This window comes from Zonotrichia albicollis, chromosome 9, assembly GCF_047830755.1.
Source record: "Zonotrichia albicollis isolate bZonAlb1 chromosome 9, bZonAlb1.hap1, whole genome shotgun sequence".
Lineage (NCBI taxonomy): Eukaryota > Metazoa > Chordata > Aves > Passeriformes > Passerellidae > Zonotrichia > Zonotrichia albicollis.
Genome location: NC_133827.1, coordinates 37,591,100 through 37,615,475, shown reverse-complemented (window position 1 = coordinate 37,615,475; position 24,376 = coordinate 37,591,100). Strand labels below are relative to the sequence as shown.

The 24,376-nt window shown below is 43.3% G+C and overlaps 1 protein-coding gene across 1 annotated transcript in view; it reads left to right on the top strand.

Moving 5' to 3' along the window:
• Nucleotides 1-24,376, top strand: part of FNDC3B (fibronectin type III domain containing 3B) — a 184,442-nt gene that overhangs the window by 94,951 nt on the left and 65,115 nt on the right. The window contains exons 5-7 of the mRNA XM_074547428.1: nt 2,047-2,290; nt 3,211-3,495; nt 21,823-21,881. Coding sequence (XP_074403529.1) covers nt 2,047-2,290; nt 3,211-3,495; nt 21,823-21,881 — 588 coding nt within the window. The remainder of the gene's footprint in view (nt 1-2,046; nt 2,291-3,210; nt 3,496-21,822; nt 21,882-24,376) is intronic.

The following is a 24,376-nucleotide window of genomic DNA, read 5'->3' as shown; positions in this document are numbered from 1 at the left end:
GTTCCTTAATATATTCATCTTTCAGCAGAGCACAAAAGGCACATGTAGCTGGTCTAGATGCAGAGATAAGAGCTTGGAGTTGGCTTTGAGGCTTGGACTAGTTAAAGCCATGATGAAAACCTCTCACATCATGATGTAGGAACTTGCTCTCTCAATTAAGTTACATCATAATCTGAGTCTGGGAGTTAAATCCAGCATTTCTGTGCACAGTCCTTGATAAATAGTTCCGTTTTTTTCAAATATGTGCTAAACGTAAAGGATTTTCCTCTTTTCCAGGTTTTAGAGTGCGGGTTTGAGACCTGGCAGCAGGATAAGAGATGCTGTGGAGCAGAACCAGTAGCAAAGATAGGAAGCCTGAAAATGGAGCAGTTGAAAGGATGTGATAGTCTAAATCTCTGAGATTCAGCTGTCTTCTGAGGACTCTGCAAAGTCTTTGAAATTTAAAGCTGGCAGCTGACAAATTGCTTGTGGAAGTCGTAAATTCTGAGGGTAGAATCAAGTATGTTAAGCCAAACAATTACTATTTTGGTTACTCAGCAAGCAACACATTTTTACTGTGAAATGTTACTAGCGACTGAATTAACTTTCTATGGAAAATTGTCCTGTGTAGAGGCCAGCCAAGCCACAGAAATGGTGTGTGCATGGTCACATCCCATAGCTCACAGGCACAAACGCACAGACCCTGGGGGCAGGAATTGGGTCAGCCACTCCTGGGTGGATTTTCCCCTGTGGTTCCTTTCTCAGCTGGTGCCTGGGGCAGGGGCTGCTGTTTGCTGGAGCAGTTTTTCTGCTCAGGGCTGTGGGCATTGCCCCAGGGCAGGGCTGGTGCTGTGTGGCACAAACAACAACCTGCCTGTGCCATTCCTCTGCTCCAGGGTACAGATTTCTCTTTGTGGTTTAGAGTAGAGACACTGGGATGTGGTGGGAGCCTCTGGAGTGTGGGCAATCCACAGCAGAGTCTCTTCTGCTGGTGCTGTACAAATATGGGAACCAGCTGAGAGTGGCAGCATCCTGCAGCAGGTGCCTCTGGTGCACGTTCACTTACCTCACACAACACATTCATCACAGGTACTGCTCCATCTGTGTGCCATCAGTCAGTTGAGAGAAAATGAGGTTCTCAGCGACCTGTTTGTTGTATGAAATTAAATCATGCTTCCTTCATGCTTTTTTCCACCTTGTGCATGCCAGCATCCACAGTCAAATGGCTCTTACGTGGTTGTATTTTTTAATTTAAGAAATGGCAGAAGTTTTTTGGATGAGCTTCAAGAAAAGCTTGGTTCCTAGGTCTGGATTGAAATTTGGCTGGTTGACTGTTCTCCAGAAATACAACTCTGGAAAAATTATAACCTGAAAAACATTTTTCAGCCTAAGCACATTTCCACCTTCCTACATCTGTTTTTACATGCTTTGCCTGTGGTGTTAGGGGCCAAGTTATGCATATCCCAGAGCTGATTTGTGTGGATGTATAGAGCAGCTCTGTAACAGAAACAAACCCCCTGCCCTGTGATTTGTCCTGAACAGCTACCTGCTATGAACAGAGCAGCTCCTTTGCAAATGTAGGCCAGCACAGCAGGTTCCTGCAGAGTACATGTCTGTGTGCACACACACAGCCTCTCCACAGCAGCAGTGCCAGCTGCTTCCCAAAGTGTTGCTAACTCCATTCGCAGGGCGCTGTCAAAATCCGTGGTATAAATGTTATGGGCAGAATGTAAGGTCAGTCCCAAAGAGAACGCTTATTTTGGTGCTTTGTGTTCCTTTTCCAATTGTTTTCCTCCCTAAATGCAGGTTATTTATTCTGTCCCCTAACCCACATAGTTATCACTAGCAGCAGTACAGCTCCCAGTGATTAGTGTGGATATCTGAGTCTCCAGGAAAAGCCACATCACCACCGCGGTCGTTTCTGCTGATATTAATTTTAGAATTGTGTTTATTCCTGAAGCTAAAGCCCATGCCCAGCTGTTTTGCAGTGGGAGGATGAGCTGTAAACAGTGCTGTTTCAGAGGTGTGCCTGTTCCAGGTGCTGCTAACGTGCTCCTTTCTCTGCAGGTGATAGAAGACAGCACGGGCGTCCGCAGGGTGGTGGTGACGCCGCAGTCCCCGGAGTGTTTCCCTCCCAGCTACCCCTCGGCCATCTCGCCAACCCATCACCTGCCCCCCTACCTGGCACACCATCCCCACTTCATCCACAACTCCCACACAGCCTTCTACCCTCCTGTCACCGGACCTGGGGACATGCCACCACAGTTTTTCCCACAGCATCATCTTCCCCCAACAATATATGGAGAGCAAGGTGAGCTGGGAGGAAGGGGCTGGGAATGGCCTTTCACACCTGTGTTCAGCAAGGTGTAAGGGCTGGGGGAACCAAGAGTAGGAATGAGGTGGAGAACTTAGAGAGTGGCTTTCTTACATGGATGGAGCCTCCTTAAATATCCTGAGTGGGGGGCTTTAGCTGTGAGCATCCATTTTTAAAGACAAAGCTGTTTTGGGCATGATATTTTCAAGGTTCACCCTCAAAGTGAAGCACAAAAAGGAAGACTGAATTATAGAAAAAATCAGGAAATACTGTGATCCCTGCAAGTTGACCTGCCTTAGTTTTAGAGTAGTCCATGAAGGGGAAGTGAGGATTGTATTTAATGAAGTGTATCCAAAGAATGTTCATGATATTTATGATAATCCTCAAACTTTTTTTGAGATAGTTTTAATTCCCAAAGCTTCTACTTCATGTTGCACTCCTCTGCTTAGGCAGCACAACTGGCATGATTGTTAAGTCTGTTTATACTGGGAAGTTAAATTGCATGTAATCCAGGGTTGGCAGCTTGGAACCAGCACATCTCAGCTTGTTCTGTCCAGTCAGGCCCTGAGGAAGAAAATGCTAAATTGCTCTGAGCTTATGAAGGCTTTTTCCAAAAGATCAGTTCTGTCTGGATTTTTGCTTGTAAGCTGTCCCTGAAACACAAAAACTGAAAGGGAAGGGAAAAACATCACCCCAATAGTGGTATTTTACACATGCATCCAAAGTAAAATTCTGTCATCAAAAGAGTGCAGTTAATACAAAATCATTGCAAAAAAGTATTTTCTTTTAAAAACCTCCAGGAACATCTGGAGTAATTTCATTTGGAGATAACCAGAAATTTGGTTTTCTGGGGGAAAAAAACCCCTCTCAGTTGTTTTGTTGCTCTGAGTTAACACGGGTGAACCGTTCCGTTTCAGAAATCATACCACTATACGGGATGTCCAGCTACATCACCAGGGAAGACCAGTACAGCAAACCACAGCACAAAAAACTCAAAGACAGGCAGATTGACCGCCAGAACCGCCTGAACAGCCCTCCCTCCTCCATCTACAAGAGCCATATAGGCAGCTGCACCACGGTGTACAATGGCTATGCCAAGAGCCACAACGGGGCCAGCAGCGGTGGCGGGGCAGCCCCGGCCCTGAAGAAACCGGAGCGCAGAGCAAGGAGCAGCCCAAAGTCAAATGAACAAGACCCACATGGTAAAAAAGAGAGCTTTATTTATTTATTTTTAATTCCTTTTTTATTGCACCTTTCCGGCTTGTGACCTCCTCTGTGTGGATCCAGTGGCCGTGCCAAGAAACACTCCCACCCACGCATTAATACGGTGTGAACTTAAATCCCAGCGCTGGGCTTGCTGGGCTGTGTTTGTTTTGTAAGGTGAGCCCAGTGCCTCCCCATCTTTTGTGACTGCTCCCTTGGTAGATGCTATATAGAAGAGCATCATTCTCTTTTTATCTGCTGGAAGCAGAAATGTGTTTTATGGGTGAGGTCTCGGTTAAATTTTGCTTTTCGGAGAGGCACCTTGGCACTTCACAAAAAACTTCATGGACAATTGAGCTATAAGCAAAATCTGACTACTAGGAACCACTACTTTGAATATGCTAGGTTAACCTGGTAAAGTTACTAGAAAGTTTAGAGGTGATGACTGAAAAACCAAGGGGTTTTTTAATGTGAAAATTCAGTGAAAGTAAGATTAGTTGAAAACAGAACTGAGAAGAAATTTCTTAATGTTAGCCATTGGAAATAGTGGTCAAATAAATCTGGCTACTTTTGAAATAATTTTCTTCAGCATTTTCAGAGACTTGCCATTTAAAAATTTAAAACTTTGGATAACAACCCAATGCTTTACTGTAATCAAATCTCATTTATCACAAGCCATTCTGCACACAGCAAGTTCTACCTAAATTCGGTTTAGTAACTTGTTACGATCCCTTATCCCTACCTGCCATTCTCCTCTCTGCTTTTCTCTTTGATGACTGCTGCAGCAGCTGCCTGAACAAACTTTGATGCAGTAACCAAAGCAGCATGTCAAGGATACTCATAGTGTAGCACACTCTGAAATATCCTGAGTTAATTGATGCATAAAACACAGGTTTTCCATTATGTATCTCTAGTGTATATTTATATGCCTCTGTACTTTTACCTGTGAGACATAACTAAAAGAAATAGTTACAAAAATTAACTGTATCAATAGCCAAAGAGGGGGAAAGAATGCTGCTGGCATGATAAGGAATGAGGATTTGCAGACGTGCTTCAGGGTGTTTAGAATTAGTAAGGAGCTGTATTTGGGAGTGCTGTAATCCAAGAAAATGAATCACTGCATTAGACTTTCTAGTTATTTCTTGCCAATCAGCTTATGCAAACTTTATTATTCTTATTTATGTTTAGGTGTTTCTTTGAGGTGGAATACATGAGGTGTTTGAAGCACATGTGTGAAAGACCTGGAAAAAAGTGTGGTCTTACAATATTGGTTCAGTGGATACTGAGTCAGCCTAGCTGATCACTTCTGAAATAATCCAGAAATTATTTAAAAGCATCTTATCTAAGGGTTTCCTACCTGTGTTTGTCTAATTCATTGCTTTGGACTGGTCTGCTGTGCTGCAGCTGAAGAGCACGAGGGCTTTTAAAATGGCAAGAAAATCAGTGGAGTCAGGGCTACAGCACATCCAGTCCTGTCAGGCAGAGAGTGCCTTCAGACTGGGGACAGCAAGGGATGGAGTGCTCCCCCAGCTCTGGAAAAGCCCCTAACAGCAGGCTGTGCAAATAAGCATTCCTTGTCCCACCCTCCTGCCTTTTAAAATTAGGTTCTGCATCTGCACCCACAAGTGGCAGCCCTGGAGTGGCATCACCTGCTCTGCAGCAAGTCCATGGCCAGGGCAGGAATGGGAGAATTTTTTTCATATTAAAAGGGAAAAAAAAAGATACCGTGGGCTCAAATGTGAGGTTTTTGACATCAGTGTATTATTATAGTCATACATGCAAACTTATATTCAAATTTCTGCAGAAAGGTCACAGAGGTTTTTTAAAGGTTCTCATGAAGCAGCTCCCTAAAATAAAATAACCTCCTACTTGATATTTACAAGCTTCTAATCATATCTGTCACTTTATATTTATCTTCTCTGTTTCTTCTTTATTTATTTGGGGATTCATTGATGAATACCTGACTAACCTGGCCACACAGGTAATTAGGGTGAGAGTTGCTAATTTGATTTATGCTAAGATGACAGTTTTTAGAATAGCCAGAAAAAAATGAATGTGTCAGAAGCAACAAGTAGCAAAGGGGTTTAAACTTACCGGTTTTGTGGATGTGTATCTCTTCAGCCTGCTAATAGTTAAAACTTGATGGTGCTGTGTGGCTGCTTCCAACATTGCAGAATAGCCTGGAAAACCTATTTTTAGCTGCATAAATATATAAAAATGTGTATATATATGTATAAAACTTGTGGATAAATCTTTATTTAGAAAACCACTTAACCAAAAAACTCTATAGGAGGGGAGTAGGAATGTATGAATTTGCAGGAAAACTTGGAATAAGGTGAGGGAGAGCTGGAGCTCAGGGCTTTGTTTGCGTGGATTTTTGAGTTGGGATTGTGATGTGCTTGGTGGCCTGTCATTTCCTATCTGGCTGTGGGGTGTGTGTGCTCCTGCAGTGGAGCTGGCTTCTTTGGGGTGTTTGGATGATGGAGCAGTGCTGGGATCCAGCTGCTGGCAAGGCAGGGGGCTTTGGGAGCCCCAGACACAGCTGGAGCAGGCGCTCGCTCAGGCTCAGCTCTGCTTGCTGCAGAGAACAGCCTGTGTCAGTACACAGTGCTGCAGCCTGACAGTGATTGCTGTCCTTAGGGATTGGGCTGGATGAAACAAAATTTGGGAGCTGCCCGAGTGCTGGAAGTGTGGGTGGGAGCTCACCAGGGCCACCTCTCTCTGCCCCTGGGCTGATGCTCAGAGAGGCAATTGGAGTGTCTGCTTTAATCAGCAGGGAGAGATGATCCCACACAGGGGATTTGTGGCAGGGAAGTGGGAGTTTCTGCTCTTGGATCTGCTGCCCCTGTGCTCAAGGTGATGCTTGTCCTGCTCCTTGCTTTTTGGTAGTGATTTCTCTGAGGGCTGTGTTCCTCCTTCTTCAGCACACCCACTCTGCTGGGGCTGGGGTTATTGCAGGGCTGCAGGAACAATAAAGGGGATGGAACACCTTCTTTATCAACACAGAATGAGAGGGTTGAGCCTGGGGAAGGGGGAGACCTTAGACCCCCTAAAGAGAACTGGAGAGGGGCTCTTGACAAGGGCATGGAGTGATAGAACAGGGCAAATGGCTTTAAACTGGAAGGGGTTAGATGGGATATTGGGAAGGAACTCTTCCCTGTGAGGGTGGGGAGGCCCTGGCACAGGCTGCCCAGAGAAGCTGTGGATGTCCCATCCCTGGGAGTGTCCAAGGCCAGGTTGGTTGGGGCTGGGATAGTGAAAGGTGTCCCTGTCCATGACAGGAGATGGAACAAGAGCATCTTCAAGGTCCATCCCAAACCACTCTGGGATCATGTGAATTATATTGTAGAAAATGTCCTGCATGCAATGTAAGGACAACTCAACCCTTTTCCCTGAAAAATCACAGTATGTGTGATATTTAACTTTAAAATTTTAAAAAAACTTTTTTCCATCCAAATCTATTCTCCCATGGAAAATTCTGCCATATATCAATAACTCCCAGCTTCCAATATTATCCAATATTAAAAGAAGGAAGGGTTCCCCAAAAATCTACTTCACTGGTAGAAGAAATGGGGTTATAGATCATCAATTCTGAATGTGATCAGTACAGAAATTAAGTAAATTACTCTGGATTATTGTTAAATTATTGTTCAGTCACCCCTCCAGTTGTGGATCCAGCCTGTGCACCTCTGTACTCTGTACAGCATGATGGTATATTAAAAACAAGCTTTTGCTTCTATAATGCCCCCTAATCCCAGGGTGATTCTCTAACAGCAACATTCTATTTTTACTAGGAAATGTATGGCTTCAGATTGGGGATATAAGTGCAATTCTGACCTTTTCCATTGACTGCATCATGCTGTGTTGGGTGGTGCACTTGTAAATAAAGATTTCTAGTTATGTTGGAAATAGGCTGGTTTAAGGCAAAAAAAGGGAAACTGATTGCTTATAATTGACTGAAAATTTACCAATTTCTCTGAGTGTTTCTGGTAGGATGATGGATGATGTTTTGTACAGGTAGGAGGCTTGGAGGTATGATACTAGGATTCTGATTTAAAATCCATATTGGAGCTTTTCCACAGAGCTGTTTCAAAAACAGAATGGGACAGGAGGGGGAGCAGGGTTGGGTTTTTGTGGGTTGGTTTTTTTTTGTAAAGGAGCTTTGCCATGTAAAAAGAGCTGTAAGCGGAAATCCTGTCCCATTCATGCTGTCCTTTATGAATTTCAGTCTGAGTCACTTCCTTCTCATGCACTCAGTGGCTCCTTCTTGGCCATGCAGTGATCTGGTAGTTCAAGAAGTTCTGTGTGTGGCTGCAAGTACTGTGGGAACATAAGCAGTTTTGAGCATTCTGACAATGCTTTTCCCTATTTCCTTATAAAGCATGTTGTTTTTTTTCCCTCTCTTCAAATGAGATAAAATCTTTTTTTATTTATAAATCCTTTTTGAAGTTTGCAGAGCTTAAGACAGCCGAAAGTAAACCACTTGAAGTGGGTAAAAGTGGGAAGTGGGCAATGGATTGTTGTGTGCATCCTGTGCAGGAGGTGGATGCCAGGACAGACAGACCCTGCCTCCAGGCCGCTGTGTGCCATTGTGAAAGTGTTCCTAAACAAGGTTTTTTTCTCATTTGAGAAGATCTGGCTTCAGATCAGCCCTTCTAGCCCAGAGTGTGATGAAGATGCTGCTGAGGAGGAGCCAGCAAGGTTGAACACGTCCCACACGCTGCTCCTGGCTCCTGCAGCAGCATCCAGGCCTGGCAGGCACCAGGGAGGGTCCAGTCCTGCCCAGGCCTTGGTGCCCTCTCACTGACCTGGTGTCTGTGAACTCATCTCACTCAGGTTTGAAAAGCACATTTGCTTTCCCAGTGAGAACACTGAGTTTGGTGTGCACTTCACTGCTCTGTGGCATTGATGTGCTTTTTACACGTCTAGAAGGGAGGGAAAAGCATGGGAATCAATTGACAGTTCAAAGAGCTGCTGCAGACTATTGACAGATCATAAACTTCCACTGTGTGCAAGCCTCAGAGGTGCTGCTTTCCTGTCGTGGAGGTTTTGTAAATCTGATTTTGTAGCAGTCTCCAGCTACTCTGAAAGATGAAAACCACAGCTTCAAATTGCTGCTGCTTGAAGTTTCTCAGGAGATGTGGGTAGCTCTGTGTGCTCATTTCTTTGAGGGCAATGCATTGGGAATACACAGAAAATGGGCTTGGCAGGAGCACTTCCTGACAATGGTGCTTTTAATTTGAAAACATTTTAAAGAAAGTACTTAACTTGGCAAAGCAGAAGTTGTGAGGTGAAGGAGTACCCTCAGGTATCCCTGAATGGGGAGGGATGTGCTCTGCAAGAGTGGGTGAGGGATGAAAAACCAGAGCTGAGGCGTTCTTGGTACAGCCCCATCATGTTGTCTCTCAATCTCCTGTGTAACATTTAAGTATACTTAGGAAAAAGTGTGGTTTTTTCCTATTTTTTTAACTGTATCAGGTTGTTGTTTTAATCCAGAGCCTGTGAATTAAAGGTAAATTGTAGAAGCTGTGATTCAGTGCAGACAGGAACAAGGCGAAGTTCCTCTTCTTACTCATTCTAGATCCTGTCAATTCTTTTCTATTTTGGTCCTGAATCCATTTTGCTTATTGAGTCATACATTTATCTGTGCCTGTATATCCTCTAGATTTAAAAGCTTAGAAGAGTAGTTTCATCACTTTTGATCCATGTAAGCTAAGAGGCTGGGAAACACTGGCAATACATGTAAATTTTATGTTCTTTTAGCTGGCAACTGATGATTTGGTACATGCTAATAGACATTTGTTATTTCATTGTAGAAATGTTCTCCAGACAAAATTGGTCATAAATGTTTTTTCTGCTGATATACAAAATACCCCTATGTTAAATGCAGCTTCTCTGGTGTCCCTAAATGTACCTGCTTCTATAAAATAAGGAGTTTCAATAAGATTGTCTCCTGAAAACAATCTGTCAGAACTGACACAGTGATTTTATTAATAGCACTGAAAAACACACAGAAGAGTAAAATACATCTGTCAGGTTGAGTGAATTTTAGTATTATACCAAATAATGAAACATAATATTTAGTAGAACCAGAAACGTGTGGAATCTTGAGAGGATAGATCAGCATCAAACATGAACTCTAAATGGTGTTACTGTTCCTACTGCATTTTTTTAAGTTTTAGCCATTAATACTACTTGTCTGAATTCTTCAGACTTATATCTCATTAGAAATAGATTTTGTGTTCTGTTTTCCTGTAAGTTTCAATGCATGAGAGGAAATAGGATGCATTAATTAGGGCACAGTCTGAACTTGAGAAACCAGTGTTCATTTGTGACACCCAGAATTTCCAGTGTGATATTCTTGTGCCTTGACCTTATCTCCCACATCATGGCTGAGCTTGTGCTTTTGTTTGTTTCTATTTGGAAATATGCCTGTTTCTTCAACAGTCTTTATCTTTGGTATGTTCTCTAAAATAATGGGCTGTGAAGTGCTTGTTCAGGCAGTAAACAAAGTGATTATGAGTGTCAGATACACGTTGTGTACCAGCTTGAGCTCCATTAGTTGGGCCACACAGATTCTCCCCAAATAATATTTTTGCCTAATAGTCACATGAAATAACCACTTAAGTGAGCTTTATATAGACTGATGGCTGTATTAGAAACACATTGCAGGGTTCAGGTGCAGTACATTCCCAAGTTCTGTGTGCCTGCACGAGTTTAATTTGTGACTTTTCTTCAGCAGAAAGAATGGCTAAAATGTTTATCCAGCATCACTGAAATACACTCTGTTGAGAGAGAGAAACAAATCTGTTTCCTCTGCTGTCTTGAAGCTTAACTGAAATCACGGGGGCTTTGATGGAGAAGGGTAAAAGCTAAATATCACAGATGGTGCTGGAAAGCAGATCCATGCCCAGTGCCCTCCCTGCCTCAGCTTTGCCCAGTTCCAAACCCAGCAGTGTTCTGCTTTGAGCGGCCTGGGGGTTTTTCCTTCCCAGGCATCTTGACCAACTCTTTCCCAGAAGTTGCCTGTGTGCAGATAATTTCCAGGAATTTGCCAGCCTGTGAAATCTTGTCTGCATGTGACCCGTCACAAACAGGGAGGTATTCTCTATTCTCCTGCTGTATACACACTGCAGGAACAAACCCAGAGTTTATGGGAAGCCTGAATACCATGGCAGTCCTCCCTTCTTCCACAGCACAGAGCTCTGCAAGCTGGGAAGGGCTGACACAGGGAGGGAGGAGATACACTCTATTTTTATGCACTTATCTTGAAAGACTAAAGAACCAGCTTCACAACTTTGGCACCAGAAGTTGTAGATAAGGGATTCTCTTCATCAGCTAAGTGGGAGCACCTCCTAATTTAATTGCACAATATTCTCCCATCTTCAGTGTCAGCTGTTTTTAAAGGCGAATGGAAATGCCTCAAACTTGGTTTTGTTCAGGCTTTTTTTACCTGAAAATGCAAAGAGAACACCAGGGCAGTGTGGATACAAATGGTCCAGCATGGTTATGAGGTGCTCTGAGAACTGGTGGTCTGGGCATCCATGGCTCTGAGCCATCCACGGGGCACAAATGGGTCACCACAGCTCTGACTACACTTTTCAGTCTCATCACAGCAGCTGTGACAAAATAAATCTCATTAGAAGCTCCCTAATCTTCCTAAGTGTGCCAGCTACAGGAAACACAGCTCAAAGTCCACGTGGAGGGCATATCTAGTAAAGAGTGAGGGAATCTGGCTCCAGGGCTCGTGTTTGACCTTATTAGGGCTCATAAACCCTTTTGGCAGTGGTTGGTGCTTTACCTCAAAGCTGTTTTTTCCCAATCTGATCAGTTTCTGTAGGCTCTCATATTTTTATTCCCATCTGCTTTATCCCTCCCTTGCCTCGTTTTGCCAGCAGGATCTCCTTGGCAGGGCGAGCTGGCCAAACTGTCTGCTCCATCATTTATCAGGAAGTCAGTGCTGAATGATGTAAGGCACAACCTCTTCCCCCAGAGGATCTTCATATTATCTCAGGAATTTGCAGCTTCTGCTGCAACTGACAGTCAAATCCAGAAGACTGAAATCCAAACCTTTTTTCATAGAAGTTTACATAATTTATAGATACCCACCCAACAGCAAAAAAAATTTTTAAAAAGTCGTTCAAAGTACATTTTCATCCTGATTAAATGCCTGTGATGGGGAGAAGAGTTACACCAAGATCTGAGAGCCTCAGAGTAAGATAAGCAGTGTATCCTCACCAGTTAGGAGGAGATAACATGGGCCACCGACAAAGGAAGGGAACTGAGATTCCCTTATTTGGCAGTATCTGGGACATGGAGCCAAAAGGGACAGGGTATTTATAGGGAAGAGGTAGAACATTTCCTCCCTCCAGACTATAAAAAACAAAACGTGTTTAAGTCTAATGATTTAATGAACAACACTTATTTGTAGAGCCAGATGTTCTGAACAATGTCCGTGTGTGTTTCCAGCTGGGTTTGCAAAGGTGGTGAAATGAAATTTCATGTCCTCCTGAAGTTAATGGGGTTTGTTTACTGAGCTCTCTTAGGCTGTGCTTCAAACCCCATCGGTTACTCCTCCTTTTCTGAGGAAGGGTGGAATTTGATTTCTGAAGTTTTTGTGACCTTCAGTATATTTGCTTTTAAGGAGAGGAGGAATCTTAATGCAGGGTGATGCTTTGAGTGCTGCAGTTAACAGAAAGGTTAAACTGTTCTAAAATGAAGCAGCCATTTCAATTTTCTCCAAGGTTTATTATAAAAGATGTTGTCCTGAAGCTTGAGTTTGGTTTTGTGTTGGTTTTTTTTCTTGTTTTTCTTTTCCCCTCTAAGGAGCTGTGCTTAGAAGCAGCTGCTTTGATTTACTGCAGTTCATGTGACTTGTCCCTGAATTTCATCTCAGCAATGAAATCCAGAATGAGCTGAAATTCCTGTAGCTTTGTTGAATCCTCCCCAGCAAGCAGTAATCAGGTGGATATTTCTGTGAAATGTTTTAAATATTTGGAAGGCTTCTTAGTGGTGAAACTGATTGTGCCAATATCCAAAATCACATTTTGGCCTTGTCCCATACAGGACTGCTAATTGCCCATGCACTTCCTTCAGCTCACTAGTATGAAGTTGGTACAGACATTATAGATCAGGATTTTTAAACATTCTTGAACTCATTCCTCCCATCTCAGTCGTGAGAGGGCACAGATAAGATTACATCAGCCTTTTTGACTTCTGCATTTTATAAATTTAGCCCCCAGTCTTTATTAAACGTTCTGTTTAATATCCTTCTAGCTCATATAGTCATAGTTCATCCTTCAGACATGACTGCAAAACAATTTAGGCTGGGATTGCTTGAGTCAGTTGATTGTCATCTGTCATGAGGAAGATAATTTATTTCTGTTCTGCTGTCAATCTGGAGGTGTTTGGGTTGATTTAAAGAAGGGAGGGGAAGCTCTTTGCCTTCCCCCATCTCTGAGCTGTGGAAAGAGAAAGATGTTATTTGGTTTCTGGGATTACTGTGATCTCCTCCACCACTCATTGCAATTTGATTGTACCATACTTTTCACCTGGAAAAATGGGTCAGTAATTTACATTGGGGACAGAAGAGCTTAGATTGGGGTTCATTTAAAGAATGTTGTAACTGCAGCATCTCACCAGGTTGCCACTGAAAAATCCCAGTGCAGGTTTCATGGAAAATCTTTGCCTTTCTAGCACTATGATTTGGAATGGTTGTATTAAAAAAAAAAAAAAAAGCCCAAACTTTTTGTCCTGTGGAATCTAACGTCTTTTAAAGATGTGTAAGTAGTGCATAGAAGTAAAATTTCTGTTTTAATGTAAATGCTTAGACAAAAATCAAGACCTACTTTCTCAGAGGATGAATAGCTTGCTTTGCTGTGACTCTGTTCCTGAGACTGAAATATTGCTCAAAGTGATTATTGCTCAAACCCAGCATCCCACAACACTTTGCATTGCCCACCATGAAATCTAAAGAAGGCATTTCTTCTTTGATTCCAGCAAGGTTGAGGAGTTGTGACTGAGGGCAAAATTTAGCCTGCAGTTATTTTCTTAATTTTTTTTTAGTTCATGATGAGTTCTGCTGTGCCTCTGCAGTGGGGAAGTGCTCTGCTGCCTCCCCATTGTTGCAGCAAACTCGGTGGCTTTGTGAGGTTCACTGCCAGGGAAGTTGTTAATTTTGGCTGAGGAGCTCTGTTTAATCTCCAGCAAGTTTGGAACTCCTATGGAGTCTGTTTTGGCTGTGCTGTGTGATTGTTTTTCTGTGCAAATATGCAGTTCTGCAGGTTATTTTGCTAGTTTTGTGTTTGATCAGGAAAATGCTCTTATTGTGTAATAGGCAGATTAGCAAAGGGTTTTATGGCCAGAATTGCCTGTGGTCATATTTTTGAACATCAAGAAGAAGTAAGTTTTGGTTTTGTGTGCAATACTGGTGCCATTGTCCCCTTACACAGGGGATGGTATTTCAGAGAAAAATATTTCCTCACTGGCATGGGGCAGGATTTTAAAAGGCACTTTAAAATGGCACTCTGAAGAGTTGTCCCTCTGTTCCTTAGGGACTGTGCTTTCCACCTCAGTTATTGGAGAGTGCAGGGCTCACCTCTGTCCCTTCAGGGACACTCAGGGGTGACAAAGCCACACCTGTGGTGGGATGCAGAGGAGCTGTCAGTGACCCAGCTGGGAAGAGAAGACCAATCCTTGGTGCTGTCAGATTTGTGCTTTTGTCAGTGCAAGGAGGAGTGCTGAGCCTCCTTTGTTGTGTGTTCATGGTGCTCAGGCTCCTGCTTTGCCTGGCTCTGACAGTCAGGACTGAAGGGAACCTTTTCTTCTGGAGGGGAAATCTCTGTAAATGCCAGGTGGTGTAATTTCATGGCTGGTGTCAGACATCCTTTTGAGCCAGTTTCACATTTTAAGAAGCATGGGTATTTCACCGTGCTCTGACCATCCCCTGCTCCTGCTTTGAGCTGGGGAAGCCTCTGGAGATTTTCTGGCCATGTCACCTGGGGCAGCCTGGGGTGCTGCTGACAGCAAGGTGCAGCTCTGCACAAGTCACATCCCTTCCTGAGTGACCACGGGGTTCCTCAGCCTGGAGAACAACCCTTGAGTGTGGGAAGTCACAGGGATTGAAGAGAAATGAGAGGGACAAAGCATGAAGCAGCACAGAAATAAATGGAAGAAATTAAGCATAAGGAAATTCCATGCATCCCAGCTGTTGTACAACACTTCGAGGAGTGTGGAGAACATCATTGTTGCTAGGAAAAGTGTTTGTTGGCCAAGTTTGTAGAGAGCACAAAACATCAGCCTTCTACCTGTAAAGTGGGAGTCAGGAGCTCCAGGAAAGTTTTAGGAGGGAGTTTCAGCCTCTTTGACAAATACTTGACCAAAAGATGGAGAGGTGGGCCCTGCTTGGTTTATCTGCAAAGCTTTTATTGTCTTCCCAACCCCACATAGCGTGCCAGCTGCTGTAACAGCATAGCAAGAGGGAAGCTGCCGAAAATAAAAAGAAAAAATATTTTGACAGAAAAAAGAAGCTAAAGCAGGTCAAAATGATGAAAAGAGAGCGCTCCAAGAGGAGGTCCTGTGTGTAAGTGGTTTGTTGTTGCAGCAGATCCAGCTTGGGCTTCCTCTGTTGCTGTGGGTTATGTCATTGTTTGGTTTGGTGTTCCTTCAAGCCCAGCCAGCTGCAGCCATCCCAGTGCCCTGCCTCTGTTATCTGCTTTGGGAGATGTACAAAGCGCTCGCTCACCGTGGCACAGGGACGTGCTGGAGATGGGGGGCTGCTGTGTTTTACTAAGAAAGCCTTTTCTGCCTTTTAATGGACCAACTGCCTGTTCACAGTGGGAATTCACTCAGATCTCCAGCCAGTAAAGTAGGAGTTGTTTTTGCTGTCTTCCAGCAGTAGCAGCGAAGAAGCAGAGAAAAACAAACCCAACGTGTCACTTACCCTCCATTTGTCCCTTGCATCCAGCCTTTTCTTTCCCTTGCTGGTTGCTACTGATCTTATTTTCCTTCTTCCATCCCGATGAAAAACAGATCCAAACAATAAGGGGGGGCAGGGAGGACTGGATGCCCTTACATTTATTTTTTAAATGCTTTTTAGCCCAGGTGACTTCACTTTGTGCATCTGAATGCTCCCACATCTGATCCTTATCCATGTGATAGGAAGTGCCTTTGGTTAGAGAAGGATGAGCTGTGAATTTTCACTCCAGGTATTTTGGAATATCCTGTCCCATGGACAATAGGATGCTGAAGCAGTCCAGGTGAAACCAGCAAGTCAGTAGATATGGACTGAGGCCAGGACATCTCTCAAGCGTGGGATTAAATTCCTGCCTAAATCACAGAGGCAAAGCACTTCAGTCGTCCTTTGCTTTATTGAATCAGTCAATCAGGATGACTAGATATTTGATTTTTCTGATTTTAGATCTGAAAATGTGCCTTCTTGTTGTTGTGGGGTTTTTTTGCCCTTTTTGCTCTTTTTTTTGTTGGTTTTTTTTTTTTTTGGTGCTGTTGTTTGTTTGTTTGATTTTTCTTCCTTTTTTTTTTTTGCTATCCATATATAGTTTGGTTTTTAAGAATAAATAAACAAGGATAAAGCCCCTGGACATTAATAAATGTATGTTCGCAGGAGAAATCAGATAGCAACAGTAGGAAGTCACTTAGAAATGGAAAAATTGTGATACACTCATGCATGGCAATTTTTAAAGAATTAGAACGCGTTTTAACAATTGTATCTAAAGGAGATAACATCAATCTCTCTGCCTTTGTCTGGGGAGCCATAGTTGTGTTTTATCATTGATGTTTTTTATTAGCTTTCATGTAATGAACAGAAATTTGAAATATTTAACATTTAGAAAGCTCATCCAGGCTTAATTAATAATCTTCCTTGGTGTATTATAGGTCCACATGGTTTGATTGACTGCTTTGAATAGAAATATTTTTTTCACAAGTTTTTTATTCTGAAGGGCTCCTGTTGTGTCCAGCTGGGAAGAGTTTTTTAAAGCCCTGTGTGTTCAGTGTGACACTGGCTTTGCCCTTGCCAGTGTCACATCTGTAGCCTGGCAGTTTATCCGTGACCCTGCCCTGTCCCTGACAGACTGGAGAGCTGCACCAAACTGGATTAGGCAGGAATTTGCCCTAGCTCTAATTTTATTCAATATTTTCATTAAGGGCTTGAAGGATGGAATAAGGATTGAGACTTATTAAATTATAGTCCATATCAGGCTCTGATGGGATTGAGAGTGCTTGATGGGTCAGGGAGTGATGACCAGACAGGAGGAGAGCTCTGTAAAAGCCTTCAAAGAAAGTTTGATCAAGGCAAGAGCCATCAACTGCACTGCAGCTTGTTGTTCTCAGACCTGCTGGTTTTTTAATTAGGTGTTTTAGGTATTTTAATTTTTAATTATTTTTTTTTTAATTCTGGGAGGAATAGGAGATTACAAACCCCAAGAAGCAAGGTATTCTGTAGACAAAGAGAAGAGTAAACTTCTAAGCAAGCTCTGTAGATGGGTCCTTAGTTGTGGTGCTGCCAGGACCTCAGCTGGGCAGGGATGTGCCACATCCTCAGAAGGATGGAAACTAATTTAAAAAACAAGGGACAGCAGCAGGTGGGGTCTCTTACAGACAAGTATGGAGAAATGAGCTTGTTTTTGTTAAAGGAAGAAATTCCTGCAAGTATGTGAAAGGTGACAGCAAAGGAAGGGGTGATGAGCTCTCCTGAGGCGGATGTGCAGGAAAGAAGGAATAAATTTCAGATGCAGCAGGGAGAGCTGAGATGATTTTCCCTGAGATGAAGAGTTAGATGCTGTGGTAGTTTTTCTATCTGAGAAGTTTGGAGATGACCATGATCATGGGGCAGGAGGTCATTTATTTAATTTATTTAATTCTCATCTCAGAGAAGTGGTTTGGGTGCAGATGATCGTGTCTCAGTGTGGGAGGATGGACTCTGTGGCTGTGTCACATCCCCTCTGGTGCTGTGACTCAGCTGCTGCGTGACATCTGCAGCGTTGGGTTTGTTCTTGTGCAAAGGAGCTTATTAACTTACATTGCTGCCATTCCCTGAAAGGCTGGATGTGTTCTTCTTGGTGCCTTAAGCTTTGACACGGGCAGGCAGCTCACAGAGGAGCTGGGCTGTGTTTGAAGAGCTCATTTTCTCGGGGGCTGTAGGTTGTGCTGTACGTGACTGATGAAAGATCCTTCCCAGCGCTAAAGCCGGTCACAGCCCCGATAAATCTGGAACAAATTCTGAGAAAGCATGTCATGTTGTGACTGGCATATCTGTGAGCATGGAGCTCTGCTTGAGAATTAGGCTCAGAGTTTGCAAAGTGCTGGTGCTGATGTCATTCCCTTGGAATGGAAAGGCTGTTGAAACAGTAAATACTTTCTGTGGCCAGAAGCTAAGTCTTGAGCTGGACCTTTTCCTCTCTTCGAAGGAAAGAATGCAGAACAAACCTAAAATGTGTATTTGCAATGGGAAAATCTTAATTAGTTTAGAGCTTTTAGCTCTTGCAAACCATTTACATATACAGCTGCTGTTCATGCAAACATGTAAACTATTGATGGAAACTTCCAACTTACCTTGAACTGACATTTTTTCCCCCTGTTTTTTAAAGCTGAGCTTGGTGCTTAAAAGTATGGTTGGAAAGGTCTGAAAATTATATTTGTGCTGTACGTGCAGAAAGGAACATAGACACAGGCTAACAGAAGCATAGAATAAAAGGCTTTAGTTCAGCAGGGCTTGACACTGAAACCCTGTTAGCACCAAACAGCTGCTGAGAAAGTGTTTAGCTTTTAGGGGCATTTACTCCTGGTTGTTGTATCTATAGAGTTTTGTTTATGATTCAAACTCTGAAAAAAAAAAAAAAGAGGACTTGATGTGGTCCAGGTCTTTCAGCTGGCTTTTCTGCAATAAAAGATTAGCCTGAAACACTGGATCCAAAGAACCCACAGCCTGGGAATTAGAAACTAATGCTGGGAGTGCTAAAATGTCTCTCAAACAGTGAGATTAGCAGGGTAACTCAGATTTTTTGTACTGTCCCTCAGAGGACCCCATGGAGCATTCACAAGGAATTCATCCCCACCCCCAGCTTCCTCCTAGGAGGAAGAGTTTTGCCATGGCAGATGTGGGGAACAGATGTTGATGGGAAAAGTTAAAATGGGACAATGACCTGAAGTGTTGGTTGGGCTCCTCTTGACGTGGCTGAGCTCCTGTTCCCTGTGAAAAAGGAGGAAAGCAACTCCTGCCAGCCCCAGCATTTGGGGGGTTGCCATACAGATTTTGTGTCTGCCTGTCAGATACTCAGTGCTCAATCAGCTGAGGAAGAGGAAGGGACAAAGATTGCAATGCAAATCCACTGTCTGTTATTCTGGGACAATGAGTCCCAGGTAGGTGAGTCATGCTCAGCCACCCACCACCTTTCCTGAGCACTTCTAGGTAATTTTTTTGAACCTGACTTGCCTGGTTTACATCAAGATTTGCCCATTTCTTGCTGCTGTTCTTGCCCAGTTTTCCACCACTGCATCTGGGATGTCCAGCAGATGCTCCTTGTCCCCAAGTGCTCCAGTGAGCTAATTTAGAATATAGTCCTTGGTAATTTAGAATATAGTCCTTGGTGGCTGCTGAGTGACAACAGAGAGCCAGGAGGAAAGGCCTTCCAGCAGCTCTGTGCTATCAGATAGAGCACATCAGATGGTTTCTTTCCTTCTCTGTTGTCTTTATTTCAGAAGGCTTTCTCCTCTTTGCTGGCTTGGGAGGAAGACGTTGAGCTTGGTAGTCAGAGATTGGCAGGTCAGAGCAACTTCCCTACTGAGGGAGGGATTTGGGACAGGTCTCTCTTCTCCTTAGCTTAGTCTAGCTCAGGAGACTGTGAATAATCATGTTTATTACAGAAAGGAACTCAGCCATCCAGAGAAGCCCGAGATTTTTTTTTAATGGCTCTTGAAATGGAAATCTAAGGGTTTGAAATACTGTAAATACTGTAATTCTTGATAACCAGTCCTGAGGTCCCCTTTCAACTTGGGCTGTTCTCTGATGCTATTATAGACATCACTTGTGGATGTTTATTGCTTTCTGCCTTTAGTATTTGCTTTATTTTCACAGGGCATTATTTGTTACATGTATCCCATTCCCTCTCCCCAGTCTTTGAAGAAGAATTGTCTTCCTCTACCTCCAGCTTATCTTTATAAACACTTGGTGACATGAATGTCCATACTGACCTCATGAATGTCAATATTGCCCTGATAAATGTCCACATATCTGTAATAACCCAAGGCCTCTGTGTCTGGTACCCAGAGCCCTCTCGGTGTGAACAAGATGCATAATTGGGACATCAATGTAAAAAATTCCCTGAGTGGAATTCTCACTTCATTGAGAAGTTTGATTGAAGTAATTAAATTTTTATTTATTTGCTGGGCCTTGGAGTCAGTTCCTGTGCCTGGAGCAGATTGAACCCTCAGCCCTGACCTGCAGAGGGTGGGAGTTGCTGTGCAAAGCAATCACCTCTCATGGCAGAGGGAAATGAGATTTCTTTGGGCTCCAGGGTCTGTTTTCCTCTCCTGCTCAGTGTGACAGAGCATCCTTGCTAGAAAGCAGAGAGAGGGAAGAAAATTCAGTCCACATGTTTGGGATTTAGGGTTGAGAGTGATTCACGCTCAGCTTCTGGGGGTTGTAATTAGGGGTGACATAATAACCAGAAACTTTTGATAAAATAGTAGCAGCTTTTTTGTTACACTCAGAGCTGCAGAAGCTGCTTCTGATTAGCATCCCTTCGAGATAAGCCTGCAGGATCTCCACACTGTGCAGATCTGCCTCCAGGCTTTTGTGGCACAGTTCAACTTCTTTACTGATGCTGAAAGGAACCCTGCATTCTCAAATGCCCCAAATTTTGACATTTTCACTTGGATCAGCATCTCAGACTTTCCCTCAGCCATTTTAGTCCATCTGTGAAATTTTGAAATCACTGTTATCATATTCTGGCTCAATCCTGCCAGTTTATGCTCTTTATAATACACTCTGAGGGTTATCTGCTATGGAAAAACAACAATCTTGCTATCCTCAACTTCTCCTCAAATATTACTACTCCTTTCTTTTCCAAGTGGCTGAGACTAAAAGGAATCCAGGAATGTGTGCAGCAGGAGATCTGTCATTCGAAGTCCACACCAAGGTGCATTCTTGTAGGGAGAGATGGGCATTTACACTGGAATTCTGCCATCAGCATTCAGCCAATTCTATTTTTTGGCAGTCAAGCACATGGAATTTGTAAAAAGAAGATCTACTTTTTTAAAGCAGGTCACAGACAAAAATAAAGACACATTCTTGGGCTAGGAGAAGTAGGTCAGGTTTTGGGGAAATCATTAGTGAGAGCTGTTGATCTGATCCCACCTGTTTATTAATGTTTTTTGCTTCCTGTGCCAAGGACGTCTGGCTCATTTTGCTTTAGGTGAGATATGTTCTTCTGCTTTGGTGAGCAAACTTTTTGCATTAACATTTTAAAGAAGAAAAATAAAATAATAAAAAAAACCCCAGGAAAATATGTTCCTGGTTTTCCATTAGAGAATACTGTAGTGGAAAGTGAGGCCTCTGTGTGCCGTGGTCCAAAAGGAATAAAGCTGCTTTGTGTCACCTCATTACTCTGAGCTGATGTTTCACCTCAAGATTGTTTTGAGGGGGGAGGATGAGGGGAAGGCTGATTATTCCACTGCTCAGAGGATGGCCTCTTGTGCACAGTTATCCCTCTAATTTAGGGGGAGCATTTCTGTGGGTGCCTCTGTGCAGCCCCTGCAGGAGCTGCTGTGCCAGGCAGGGAGGATGGATTGCTGCTGCTCAGACTCTGGAATTTACTGGCATCACTTCAGTGCCTCCAGCTGCAAGGGGGCTGCAGAGAGCCTTGGGCATTACCCATTTTAAGGGCAGGTGGCTGCAGAAGAACCTTGGGCATTACCCATGTTAAGGGCAGGTGGCTGCAGAAGAACCTTGGGCATTACCCAGTTCAAGGAGAGGTGGCTGCAGAAGAACTTTGGGCATTACCCAGTTTAAGGACAGGTGGCTGCAGAAGAACTTTGGGCATTACCCAGTTTAGGTACAGGAGGCTGCAGGGTGGTGCTGGGTCTCAGGGCAGGCTCCTGTGTGGCTCCCCTGGGTTTTCCCTGCATGGGACAAGGACATTTGTCCTCTCCAGAGCCCTGGTGGCCAGCCTGAGGACAGCCCAGTCTGCAGCTACTCACGTTGTGATGTCTGTTTGTCCCCCTCCCCTGTTTTTATTTATGTGACTGAAATTTTTGTTTAATTTTGGTAATTTATTCCTCATCCTCTTTCCACATTCTCTCTTTTACAGAATTTGATTCAGAAACAAAAAGGGTTCAAGACATTCTTTCTGGAATGGAGAAACCACAGGTATGTGATCCCAAATTGCCACACAAATGTAACAATAGCAAATGTGAAAAGTGGATTGTGTCACAACACACTGGTGATTTCACAGGGGAGCACCTCTGATTTTTTCCCTTAGCAGATTGTTGCCACTAACTCATTTTGCTGGGATATAAATCTGAAGGATCTTTTGTGCTCATGGGTGTTTGAGGGCTCTGCCCACTCCAGGAATTGCACCAGTTGTCTGTTTCCAGAGGACAATTCCCAGTATTCATACTGTAATTGGGAGCTCAGTGCACTGGGGTGACTTGCATAGCTGTTACCCCCCTCTGCACTGGGTTTAATTTTGTCATGAGCAATTTATGTCTTTAATCATGATTAAATTAAGCTAATTCTATTATTCAATGGCAAATTACTATAGTCTGTGTTTGTCTGAGCCATAAAAGCCTGTAAATTATGATGGAATTGAATCACCCTGTAAATAACCCTAATGCTGAGTGTGACTGCACTCAGGTGAGGTTATTAATAAATCTGCTTGTAAGCCCTTTTCCAGTTTGGTGTGTCAGATGAGAGCCAGAGGAGCAGTGTGGGTCGGAGTGAGTGGTCCAAGCCAGCACTGGGAGAAGCAATCATGGGGCAGAGGGAGGCAGAAATCCCAAAAAACCCCCAGCCCATCTCCTGTGCTCTCCAGAGCACTTAGCACAGAATTGTTGTACAGAGTCAGTATTTTTGTACCAAGGACCCACCTGAGTGTTGTTATTCATTTGGTCAATAGCCACAGCCAGGTGATTTACAAAAATCCAGAGAGCTGACAAGAAAAATGTGTTGTTCATACTTTTATCCTTAGAGGTAGGAAGAGAAGCTATTAGAGCGATTTGCAGGATTCTGAGATCTGGACAATTAAATTTATGGTGACCAGAGCCTTAAAGCAAAAATAAGCAAAAAATGAAATACAGACAAAAATAATTTTCCTTTAATCACACCAAAATTGGGATTAAAAAAAATCCAAACCATGGCAAATGCTGGTTCAATAATAATGACATTTACTGAGGTGAAGTTGGAGATTATCTATTATTCTCTCTCTGCAACTTTGACATTTGTGAGTAATTAAACTCACAGAACTCTCACAAATCATGAATTGCTGTGAATGGTTCTGTGTGTGTACAGTCAATATTACATCTGATAGAAATCTATTATATTATGCATAAATAGTCATCTTGGTCATGTTGCTTGGCAAATCTTATTCAAGTGAAAAATAAAACAATGTAAAGGAAAAGAGCACGGTGGTGAGTCAGTGGCAAGTGAGTGATGCTGTGTCTGCAGCAGATGGGTTTGATTTGTCCAAGTGGGCAGCTCTCTCCATCCATGGGGGGATTAAACCATCCAAAAGTTTAGCCTTGAGAGCAGATCCTGCATGAGAAGTATCACTGGGAGGTGTCTGGATTATACAGGTACCTCTGAGTACACAATATACACAATTTTAAAATTATTACTTCATGAAAGGTCTTTTTTCAATAATAGGCATTGTTATGTGTTTGAGAAGTGTGCAGCCAAGCTGTAAATTTAATCAGGGCTTTGTCCCTTTAACAGCCAGAATTTTAAAAAGCACCTTTTGGTTTTAATCCCCCATGGTTTTGTGTCAACTGAAATATGTTTTTAATTCACATTATCACAGACAAAGTAATCATTCTCCGAAACAAATTCCTCGGTGAGGGGAGGGAAACTTGACTCTGGGTTTGTGAAATGGCTGCATCTGACAGCCAGGGGGCTTGGGGGGACACCCCCCCCATGGGGAATCACCAGGGCTCTGTCAAAGCCCAGCTCAAACATCAGCCTGGCTTTCCAAAGGCAGCCTGCTCCTGCTGACTCGCTCTGCAGCGAAACTCATATTTAATCACGGGGGTTTTTGCCTAAAATTGCAGGATTAGAGCCATAATTTAAAAGCAGAATCTCGACCCAGTAATAAGTGTGAATTCATTTGACCCCCAAGCCTTTCAAGCTGTGCCCTGGAGGGAGTAAATGAATGTTGCTTGCAGTGTAGTTCTCACACACACAATGAGCCCCTGACCACACGATGCCTGTGAATGGTAACCCGGAATTTGAAAGATAATGAAAGTTGTACAGAAACATTTTTCATTACCTGAAAGACGGGAAGGGCCGATACTCATCAGTCTTGTAACCTTATTGAAGTGGTGCAGGAGTTGGATTCTTTCCCAGGGGCTTTTATGGAATAATTATTTACACCGCCGAGTTTTGATAGAGCAGAAAGGAGGCATTTACTGTGTAAACGGAGAAGTTTTCAGAAACTAATTAACTCTGCTTTTCAGCAGACGTACAGAACTCCTTGTGGGAGAAGCTTTTGTTAAAAGGCCAAGCCAGCCCTCTTCAAAGCAGGCACAGTGATTTTGGGGACAGATGAGACAAGCTGGGGGAGCTCAGAGGCAGCACCAAGGTTTACCTGCCCAGCCTGGGAGGAGATGCTCTGGCTGCTTATATTTTATCAGATGAAATTAGTGCACTGT